This window comes from Rhinopithecus bieti, unplaced genomic scaffold (genome assembly GCF_001698545.2).
Source record: "Rhinopithecus bieti isolate Rb0 unplaced genomic scaffold, ASM169854v2 scaffold_6908, whole genome shotgun sequence".
Lineage (NCBI taxonomy): Eukaryota > Metazoa > Chordata > Mammalia > Primates > Cercopithecidae > Rhinopithecus > Rhinopithecus bieti.
In genome coordinates this window covers 515,129-526,056 of record NW_016805193.1, presented here as the reverse complement: position 1 = coordinate 526,056, position 10,928 = coordinate 515,129, and the positions used below count along the sequence as shown (strand labels likewise).

Sequence of the window (10,928 nt, the reverse complement as noted above, 5' to 3'; positions counted from 1 at the left end):
GAGAGCTAAACACAGTGGAGACAGGCTGTGCATCACTTTAGAACACAGCTTGGCTGCAACATCCAGAGCACTCACTGTCCCCAGGACCAGCCTCAGCACTTCATGAAGCCAGGTGGGAAGGCCAACCTAGGGCAAGGACCAGGCCTCAGCAGTGCAGGCACTCTCTGCCCTGTCTCATCTTCCAAGAGGTGGGAGTGATGCCCACTGAGAGGGTCTGTGCAGTTGACACGTGTCTCCCAGTAGATGCTCAAATGGTTGCTCTTTATCTCCAGTTCCATTAACTCTTTTCCCTTCTGAATACTCCTAACCACCAGACTGCAAGAATACTATCTGCAGCTCCCTGGCAGCTCTAGTTCACACCTGCCCAGAAAATACCACCTTCCTGCCCCCATCATACATGCTGGCTTCATGGAAATCCTTGGGCATTAACCGAAGAGGAGCAGGGATCATGGAGGCACCAAATCTCGGGTCCTGCTAGCTTCAGTCCCACCGTGACCAAAGGCCCAGCCTCACTTGTCTCTGAACAAGTTTTTGCCAAGAAAAAACTTGGTTCTTTCTAAAATATGCAGGCACTCCCCTAGTTTCTCCCCACTCTCCCGCTGCCCCAACCTCCTCATGCCCCCAGCCTGGCCTTGTAACGCCTAGTAAGCAGGTGACATGCAATCTAGGGCCTCAAACCAGCAGAGAAGCCCAGCCTTCAGGCTGAGAAGGCAGCTGGAGAGCTGAAGCCAGGGAACAAGGAACAGTACGTGTGTGCATGTTACACCACCGCTTATGCACATAACACACAGACACAGCTCACACATCAACAGTTGTTCAGAAAGGGACCAGCAGATTAACTGCTGGAAGCAGGCAGCTTCCCCCCGAATCTACATGTGCGTGTGCTTGGGGAGAGGAAGGCTGGTGGTCAGGAAGGCCCATCTCCCAGCCTGATCCCAGGCAGCAGGGCTGTAGCAGCTGTGCAGGAAGGCTCTGGGCCGGCCATAGCCACCTGCCGGCAAGGACAAGCTTCTCTTCTCATGGCTGGGGCAGCTCAGCACAGCTGACCTCTGCTGGCCAAGTGAAGCACTGCATGCAGCTGCAGAGCCAGGCGCTGCTGTCTTCCGGAAGTTTCCCGACTCCTGATGTTTTGGGGATTCAAACAGTCCTTTTCATATGCCGGAGGCACAAACTGGGGCAGCTAAAATTTTTATTCTGCTGTCAAGGGGCAAGATGCCAGCTTGGAAGTGCCAAGGAGCTAAAGGGCCCAGCACTGCCAGCCCCAGAATTGTCTGTTCAGGCTGTGCAGTAAGCACGAGAGCCTCGCCTGTCCATGAAGTGCTCCACAATGTGCTCAGCTCCAGAGAGGCCCAACAACCTCAGGAGGGCTTGGCTGTGGGTCTGAATTTCTTTCCTTTGTGCTTGAAGCTGCGCAGTGGGTTCTGGGACTTCGCTCTCTAAGGAGGCAAAGTCACAGGTTAGTTGGGGGAATCAGGCTGACAAACTATCCACCCACGCACCCAACTGAGAAAGACACAAAGGGAGCCATGCCCGCACCTGGCCAACACGACCAGAAGGTGCTGCAGACAAGGAAATAGGGAAAGGCAGCTGGGGAAAGAAAAGCAGGGCCTGCAGGCGGCTGCAAAAGTATCCCTATCCTACACCAGATTGTGTCCCTGCCACCAGATTTTGGGGGCCCGGTTCTAGGGTGCCCTCTCTCCCCCTCCCTAGGGCAAGGCGCCTACACATTCTGGTGATGACAAAGAGCCAGGTGGGGAGGAGTCCTGCAGCTGTCCCCAAGTCCCCAGGAGCCATACCCTGGCCTTCCTACAAGAAGACGACAGCTTCTTCCGCTTCTTGTGAGGGCGCACCAGGCCACGAAGAGCAGGAGGAACTGGAAGAGATGCTTGCCTGAGCAGTGGGCTCACCACTACTGCTCCCACCCCTGCCCTCCCACTGATTCTGCAGCAAATTCTCCAATTCTGACCCAACTGGCAGCCTATGACATATATCTGTTCACTATCACACCTGCACAGGGCTAGGAGAATGTGAGCACCTTAGACTTCCACTATCTAAATCACTCTCCTGTATTTAGATTTGTTCCAACATGTAACAAGAAAGAAAAAGACATCCTTAAAGAAAGAAAATGTAGCTGAAATAAAAGTCAACAGGTCATTTCTTCACCTGTGGCCCATTACTACAGATACGGGGGCCCACATCCCAGCTGCACCTGATCTTGGCTCTGTCGTCAACTCGCCCACCCCATGGACTCCCCTAAGCCAACCACACCTGGGCCTTCCCCTTCAAGTGTCAAACATCCCACATCCTGACACCTTTCCACCTTCTCCTGGTCCTTCTAAACCTCCTGGCCACACCTTGGCAAGTGACTCCGCTATAGGAGCAGACTGGGTTCCTCAGGCCAAAGCTCTGGCCTTATCCTCTTCCTCCCCACCCCCCCTCCCAACTCCCCTCCTCACATCTCAGGCCAGGACCTGGACTGGGGTCTCTTCCAGCTCACTATCCTGTGAGAACCTGGTCCCCACCACTCTCTCTGGCATTTTCATGTTCCCATCTCTTCTGGATCTTTCCTTTCCAGTGTCCAGGCTTTTCCTGCCCTGGAACATTCCATCTCCACCCTTTGTAACCTCCACAGCAGCAACACCACACCCGCTGGGTGGCTGCAGGTCCAGGCTGAGCCGAGCCTGTGGCACTGGGAAGGGTCCTGCACTTGCTGCCCACAGCCTCATCTCCACCACTCTTCTCCTTCAATCCATTTTAGGCATAAAAGTCACACATACTCATTACCAAAAACATCTATGAGACACTGAAAGAAGTCATTACCCAGAGCCTGCCTAAGATGAGGAGAGGTGCCCAGCTTTAAAGGTCACATAAAGCTCTAGCCTGGGCTGCACCACAGAAACCAATCCCAGGGTCCTGACCCCATGCCTACACTACCCCTGCATTCCTCCCATCGCCACTGGCTCTTCTTTTGCCACCTTTTCTGTTTAGGCCTTATAGCGTTTTTCTCCCTGCTGACTGCTCTTACCCAGAGACTCCACAGATGCCTCTTCAGTGGCTGCTAATCTTGAGTCTTTTGCAGCTCAGGTGGCTTTCTCTGCCTCCTGCCCGTGACTCTCTCCCAAACCTGTTCACTCCCTTTGACCCATGGATAGCAATTTGGCCCAGCTCTGGAGACCACCTGGCCTGAAATCCTGGGTCTGCCACCCACTCTGCACTACCTCAATTTTCTCATCTCTAAAATGGAGACAGCGACAGCTAACCCGTGGGACCAAGCAAACAAGTTTAGAAACATAGGGGTGTGCCTGTTTACACGCCCACGTGCTGCCAGCGTTTCCAGCACCAAGCACAGAGGCTGATCCAGCAGCAGAGAAATTAATGCCACTTCCCCAGCCTGCTACTTCCTGCCCCGTCAGGACACACTCACCCAGGTAGTCAGGAACATGGCCCAGGTGGGGCTTCACCACTGCGGGGTGCAATGGTAGGTCATGCCGCAGCAGCTGGAGGTCCCTAGGGTTGTCTTCAAAGTATGTCTGCCAGGGGAAAAGGGAGAGCCACAGAGTGAGCATCTTTCTTGTGTGACTTCACAGACTGAGCTTTTCAAAGGATAACATAGTCATGTGTTTCAAAAGGCATGAGGCACCTGCTTCTGCACATTTCTCACACCTCCCGGGAGTGGATGTTTCTATCTTCTCTTCTCCATGACACACACGACAGTACCCTGCACCACTTTTTGCTGGGCATCACCTCACAGACTGTTCCATATGGACACACAACCAACCTTATTCCTTCCCATGTAACTTTCGGCTCTGGATGCACCTGAGCTTACCTAGCAAGCCCCCTATGGTGGCCCCGGGCTGTTTCCATCTTTTGGTTCCATGATAATGCCATGATGAATGCAGACACATGCTTGACCGTGCACATTCACAAGTGTGACCAAGATTAAGTTCCAGAAGTGGAATTTCGGATGAAAGGACACATGAGCTTGTAATTCTGCTGGACAGTGTCCACCATAAGGTTGTGCCAATTTACCACCAAGCAGAACAGACTGGCTTCCTCCCATTTCCTCCCTTTCTGTGCCAAAGGCCAGAAAACTGCCCAGTTCTCTGCTTCTCACCACTCGGAGCTCAGTGAGTCTCCAAAAAGGGCAGCCGTCTAAGATTTGTCCCCTCCTCACTTCCCATCCCCTCACCTTAAGCTTCTCAGAGTGCAGAAGCTCCTCCTTGATCTCCTTCAATCTCGCCTCCCGAATGGCCTGCTTAGTCACTGAGCGCATGGCATCCTGGGGGTGGACACTGAAGGTCAAGACAGTGAGGCTGCCCCAAATCCTCCCTCACGCCTGGATGCTCAGCAACAGGGTGCAATCCCTGGGCCACAGTCCCTCCCCTCTCATTCCCCTCCCCACCACAGCAGCTCACCCTGCAGCGATAGCGGAAGCCCTCGATCTCCTCCATCCGGAACTGGTAGGGGAGCAGAATGGGGCCGCTGTTCTCTGCGGAGAAGAAAGCAGTGAGGGTCCCAAAGGCTGAGGCCTTAGGACAGGGTCTTCGTTGGAGGCCTCCTGCACCTCCTCCTTGGGGCAAAGCTGCAGAGGACCCACCGCCTTCCTGGGATGCCAAACATGTAGCTTAGCTGTACCTGGGCCTCTTACAGTGATGACCCATCTGTCCCTGTGTGTGGATGGGGGTGGCCTGTGTGGCCCTGAGCCCAAGAACCTGTCACCCACTCTCTTCTCCTCTCCCAAGGAGTACCCCATAGTATTCCTTGGGAGTCAAGGTACCCCGTGACGATGGCCACAGAGAGCAGTCTAGGATCACCCAGCACCCTGGGGTCAGGTGCTATCCTGAGCTGTCACAGCAGCATGTCAGGTCACTCAACGCTCATGAGGCAGACAGTAAACATGACTTTGGACAAATTACCTCAATTTATCTCTCAAGGGGAACAGTGCCTGCCACTCAGGGCAAAACAAGGATGGATAGTGGAAGTGGCCTGTCACACTATGTTGTAACCTCTGTCGTCATCATCACGGAGTTTTAAAGCATCATGCAAGGAGCCCGACCCTGGCCCAGGCCCACAAGAGCCAGGCTCTTACCTCCACTGAGAAGCTCCTCAATCTTGCCTAAGTGGGACTGCTCCGTGGGCAGCACAAAGGTTAAGACTATGCCTGGGTTGTTAGCGCGTGCTGTCCTGCAAGGGGAGACAGTGCAGCTTGCATCTCCAACCCGCAGGCTCTGTCCAGTACACCCCAAGTCCCTCAGCGTGTCCACCACACAGGTGCCTGGGCCATCACACTCCTAGTCCTCCTACCTGCCGGCTCGATGGATGTAGGCCTCAGGGGTTGGGGGAAGATCAAAGTTGAGCACAGCAGACACATGGTGGAAGTCTATGCCCCGGGCCACACCTGCCTCCGGATCAGAGGCCCTGCAGAGATAACTCAATGTCAGTCGGACCCTTCCTCTCCTCTGGGCAGGTATTCACAAGCTGAATCAACAAAACTTCCTCTAAACAATGCCTGTAGATCATAAGACCCTGACATACAGAGGACTCTTCAACAATGGAACCGTTCCAGGAGTCAGGGTTTCCTGGGGCAGCCTGGAGCTTTGACATGGAGCCAAATCCTGGCCTGACCTCCATTCTGGGACAACAGCAGAACTCAATGCCCTACATGGTGATCTGAGAACCAACCCTGAGCTAGTCAAGCCTTCAGGTGGAGAGAGACTGGAGAGTTGGGGGGTTCCTTTTCCCTTCAGAAACATGCTCCCTGCAAGTCACAGCCACATGGAGGACAGGCCATCTCTCCTGCAGGGCTCTGCATGTTCCTTTTCCCTTCAGAAACATGCTCCCTGCAAGTCACAGCCACATGGAGGACAGGCCATCTCTCCTGCAGGGCTCTGCATGCCAACAACCCCACCAGTCTTGCCCTTCATGCTGCATATGCAGTGTGCACCATCCACTCCCTTCTTTATATCCAGGCAGCTGAGCAAGAACCTGCGGGGCTCTCTGGGCTACACTACCAGCCAGGCCTGGAAGGTTTGGCTCCCTGCTCTGTGCACTCCAGTTTTAGTCTTCCAAAAAGCTGAAAGAAATCGGTCTTTCTGGGGAGGGATGGAAAAAGAGGCATGGACTCACTTGTCCCCTTTGGGCCCTCGGCCCCGACGCTTGCCCTTGACTGGGGCCCCCAGGACTTCGGCATCAGTTGCTATGACACAGTCATAGAAGCCTTGGTTGAACTGTGAGATGATGTGGCACCTGCAGCCAAGAGTGGACAGAGAATCAGCTCGGCAGAGCAAGTTTGAGGCTCCTCTGCCATCCCTACTATCATAGTAACCATCACTCTTTCCTACTTTTTCCTCTTCTTAATCTCTTTCCCTACGTAATCATTGTGCCTCAGTTTCCTCAGCTGGAAATAAAAATAATGACAGGGTTTTGTTTTTTTTTGAGACAAGAGTTTCACTCTTGTTCCCCAGGCTGGAGTGCAATGGCACAATCTCAGCTCACTGCAACCTCCACCTCCCGGGTTTAAGCAATTCTCCTGTCTCAGCTTCCCGAGTAGCTGGGATTACAGGCGCCTGCCACCACGCCCGGCTAATTTTTGTATTTTAAGTAGAGATGGGGTTTCACCATGCTGGCCAGGCTGGTCTTGAACTCCCAACCTCAGGCGATCCGCCCACCTTGGCCTCCCAAAATGCTGGGATTACAGGCATGAGCCACGGCGCCCAGCCATGATAGGGATTTTGGAGTTGGGAGAAGTCAGTCAGTATCAGTTACATCTAGAACCTGGCCCCTACTAAGTGCTTAAGAAATAGAACATTAACTGGGTCCCCTTTCCATCTCTATCTTCAACTTATCTCAACCAAGATGTTGGCTGTAGCAAACCTGGAGCGCAGTGGAAGTTCTCCATTGAGCACACAGGTGGGAATGCTGAACTGCTCCAGGAACAGGCGTAGCCGGTAACTCCGCTCTAGAGTGTTGACAAAGAGCAAAGACTTGCCCCGAATCAATGACAGCTTGAGCAGGGCATACAGCAGCAGGAATTTGTCTTCCTCAGTCTCACAGACCACCTGAAACTGCTGTAACTGGTCTGGCCCAGGCAGCTGGGACTCCTGTAACTTAAGGGTAACCTGGGGAGAAAACAGGCCTGTGGTCAGAAAGGAAAAGAACACAGAGATGGTATGGCCACTTACTCATCAATCAAAACATCAACATTTTAGTGCAGGGCAGAGATGCATTTAAGGATTCCTGGCACCCTAAGTCTCCTCCAGTTTTGTAACCTAAAACCCCAAAATGCCCTAATTGTTGTGGTATATAGAATATACCACCAAAACCATATATAAAATACTTCCAAGCACAGATCCAAGAGAAACACATCAATAAAGGACTACATCGAGGAAGGAAGGCCTACAGCAACACGCCTTCTGAAAGGTAAAGTTTACTTAAGATGAGAACCTTGGCCTTAGAATTTTCGCTCTGCTTCTCAAAGCTGCCCCTGAGGGGAGGTCCTTGCTCAGGATTTTAGGCAAAGTATGGCCTGAAATGGGAGACATCCCCTGTGGACACTTGGAAATATATAGTGATTTAAGACCACTGACTTTTAGTGCCTCAGGACTAGGGACTAGTGACAACTGTCCCACCCAAAACACCAAAGGCTCCCCTAAGGAGGAGCATCAAGATCTTTGGGTGCCCCCATGCCTGCAGCTCCAGACGCTTCCATGGTGCCTCTTACCGGGTTATGTAATACTAGCTCCTTGAGTGCTTGTACGTCCTCATTAAAAGTAGCCGACATGAGAAACGCCTGGTAAATCCGGGGCAAGTGACTGAAATGAAAGAGTCCAGTGAGATTCCAGCTCCAAGGGCCGCTAATTGTAACTGGCTTCCAGCCACCCCACTCTCATACCAATTCCTACTCACAGATGTTTCCACTAGGAATCACACCCACTTCTGCCTTACCAGAGGAGACTCTTGAGCTCTTCTTCAAAGCCAAAGGAAAAAAGAAGATCAGCTTCGTCCACCACCAAAAGCTCCAGGGAGTCACGAAGTTTCAGGCTGTCTTGCTGCAAGTGGCTTAATATGCGAGATGGGGTCCCCACTACTACATCTGGCTTCTCCATCAGCACAGCTCTGCAGGTGGGCAAGACATCAATATCAGGGATAATGTAGCAGCTGGCATCTCACCCTGGACTTGCTCTTTTTTGCCACACACAAACCCAACCCCACAACTCTGTGTGGCTTCATTCAGGTACCGCTTTGCTGCTTTTACCCACCTCTGAGAGGCTGAGTCTTCGGCAGCTGAGACATTGGCCACTCGGACATCCCGAGCACAGTAGGTAGCCAGCTGCTGAATCATGGACTGTGCCTGCCGTGCCAGTTCCTTGGTAGGAACAAGAACAAGGCTTCTCACTGCCTGTTCCACCACCGGACCTGTCTGTAAGAATATGAACTAAAGACTTTAGCCAGCAGTGCACATCACTGTGTCCACCTGATGCTTTTCTCTACCCCTTCCAGCCTAACTGACCCATCGCTGCAACCCTACTCAGCAGTATTTTGATTATCTATCACTCTGCCGGCCTCAGAATGCAGAGTGGAGAGTTGTTTCCTCAGGCACTGACCCTCAAAAAGAATAACGTACTCTATGTTTATGAAGCTACTTTAAACGTACTAGTTATGAAGCTAAATTCTCACAATAATTCTATAAGTAGAAAAAAGAGATGTGCTCCCTTTCTATGTAAGAAAGAAAAGAAAGTGCTTTGTCGAAGATTACGCAAAGGTTGGTGGTAGCAGGGCCTGGACAAGGATCCAGGTAACCTGAACTACAGCCCAGAGTGTTTGCCACAACAGCACCAGGTTCTCAGGCCGGCCTGCACGGATACGGGTACAGGACCAAGAGACAGCCCTTCCCAGGCTTTTGGAGTTCGCCTCATTCCTCCCCTCAGCTTTCTCGTTACCCACCGCCTTCCTGTGGAGCAACAGCTGCAGCATCGGAATAGCATAAGCTGCCGTCTTGCCGGAGCCCGTGCGGGCCCGAGCCAGGAGGTCCTTCCCTTCTAGGGCCAGTGGGATGGCCTTTTCCTGGATCAGCGTAGGTCGCGACCAGCCCATATCGGTGACAGCCTAGGAGAGACCAGGAGTGCGGCTCAAGGGGGGCGAAGAGTGATGGCGCGCCCCGCGGAACCCAAAAGCCGGCTCCCCAGCCCTCGCGTGTACCTGCAGGAGCCGGGGATCGAGGCCCATGTGTTCGAAGCCCAGTGCTTCTGAGTCTTCCATGGCGCTGCTCAGTAGCGACAGCACGCACGCACTTCAGGAAAAAAGCCACGGACGCGGCGGGGGGGGTGGGGGGGCGCGCGCAAAGCAACAACCAATCAGCTTCGGAGACGCCGTCACTTCCCGGAAGTGCTGGCGCCTAGGCTTCCGGTGTTCGGGCGGAGCTCTGCGACTGCGCAGCGCCAGCGACTGGGTCTAGGAGGAGGCGGTGGAGGGGCCGTGCTGGGGTCGAAGGGGTACTTTGGACTGCAGAGCCGCCCCACTGACTCCTCCGGCGTTCCCGGACGCCGCTGACGCATCTGATTCTCGCGACCTGCAGGAGAAACCTCGACGAGGGCCGAGGTCCTGACGGGCACGACCGTCTCCCTGCTTGGTTAGGGTTAGGGTCCCGCCGGGTACACCACCCTATGGTGGAGCCACTGAGATCGACTGGGCTGAAGGAACCGGTTGGAGTAATGAGCCATGGCAGCAACTTTGCCTGAGAGGAAGGGCGGGTTGCTGTAGGGCTCCCTAACCGGGCTGCCGTGTCAGACTTCTGGCCTACAGACTTGCGTCGTTTTAAGCCACTAAATTTGTGATAATTTGTTACAGTAGCAATAGGAAACTAATACAGGTGAGGACTAAGAATCCTAATCGCAAATTTTTTTTTTTTTTTTTTTTGAGACATGGTCTCACTGTCATCCAGGCTGGCGCGATCCTCCCACCTCAGCCTCCTGGAAAGCTAAGACTACGGGCACGCACCACCACGTCGTTAGTGTGTATGTATGTATGTACGTACATATATGTGTGTATATATGTATGTCCCCCTCCCCCCTTTCTCTTTTCTTTCTAGATGGGGTTTCGCCATGTTGCCCAGGACGGTTTTGAACTCCTGGGGCCAAGTGATCTGCATTCCTCTGCCTACCAAAGTGCTGGGATTACAGATGCGAGCCACCCCTCCTGGCCCACAAGTCTTTCAGTGTAGAAGAGGGAAGCAGAAGAGGTCAAAGTGGTGCCATGTGAAGGCTCAACCCACCCTTGCTGGAGGAAGGGAGCCAGAGCCAAGCTGGAAGAGGCAAGGAAATACACCGTTGTGATTACATTAGGCCCGTCCAGATGATCCAGGATCATCTCTTTTACAGTCATCTGATTAGCAATTTAATTCTCTTTTGTCATGTTAGGTAACACATTCACGTGTTTCAGAGTGGTAGGCCATTATTCTGCCTACTATACCACCCAACACAAATCTACATTAAGACTGTATCTGAGTGTTGCACAGGAATCTATGTCAACAAGCTTCCAGGGTGATCCTGTATATCCTGTATGATGCAGCCCAGCATCTGAGTACCAGAGACTAGCATCTGGCTGTTAGGTTAACAGATCAGCTCATGCACCAACGAGTAGTCATGCTGGGACCAAATGATGAAGATAGGTACAACTAGTCCCAGTGAGAGGTGGGGAACTGGGCTGGGATATAGAGGATGTTAAGAATGGAGTGTCCTCCCAACCCCAGAACTTTTTTTTCTTTTTTTGTGGTAAGGAGGGAGAAGGCTGCTTGGCAAGGATGTTGTAAACTCTGAGAAAGCAGGAATTTCAAAATAAGAGTCAAGGGTGGTATTCAGGGGAAAATAACCAAAACTTTTGTGTACCCTAACTGCTGTTTTTTGTTTTGTTTGTTTTTTTTTTTTTTTTTT

General features: G+C 52.6%; 1 protein-coding gene and 1 long non-coding RNA gene across 2 annotated transcripts; one reads left to right on the top strand and one right to left on the bottom strand.

Moving 5' to 3' along the window:
- Positions 1 to 798: 798 nt before the first annotated feature.
- Positions 799 to 10,090, bottom strand: DDX56 (DEAD-box helicase 56). Its single transcript, XM_017871684.1, has 14 exons — positions 9,199 to 10,090; positions 8,944 to 9,105; positions 8,259 to 8,419; positions 7,945 to 8,115; positions 7,721 to 7,811; positions 6,874 to 7,118; positions 6,127 to 6,246; positions 5,305 to 5,418; positions 5,090 to 5,184; positions 4,416 to 4,489; positions 4,190 to 4,279; positions 3,425 to 3,530; positions 1,797 to 1,873; positions 799 to 1,436 (listed from the first exon to the last, which is right to left on the bottom strand). Exons 1-14 carry the CDS (start codon positions 9,256 to 9,258, stop codon positions 1,359 to 1,361), a joined length of 1,644 nt encoding a protein of 547 aa, XP_017727173.1. The 5' UTR covers positions 9,259 to 10,090; the 3' UTR covers positions 799 to 1,358.
- On the top strand, positions 9,778 to 10,867 carry LOC108529384 (uncharacterized). The gene is made up of 2 exons (XR_001885513.1): positions 9,778 to 9,868; positions 10,088 to 10,867. It is a non-coding gene; the product is annotated as an uncharacterized LOC108529384 (long non-coding RNA).
- Positions 10,868 to 10,928: the final 61 nt, after the last annotated feature.

Coding starts and splice junctions, on each gene's coding strand:
- DDX56 (XM_017871684.1), bottom strand. CDS start 9,258: ATGGAAGACTCAGAAGCACTGGGCTTCGAACACATGGGCCTCGATCCC. Junction 7,119..7,720: donor AGCTAGTATTACATAACCCG/GTAAGAGGCACC, acceptor TTTTCTCCCCAG/GTTACCCTTAAGTTACAGGA. Junction 5,419..6,126: donor CGAGGGCCCAAAGGGGACAA/GTGAGTCCATGC, acceptor TTATCTCTGCAG/GGCCTCTGATCCGGAGGCAG.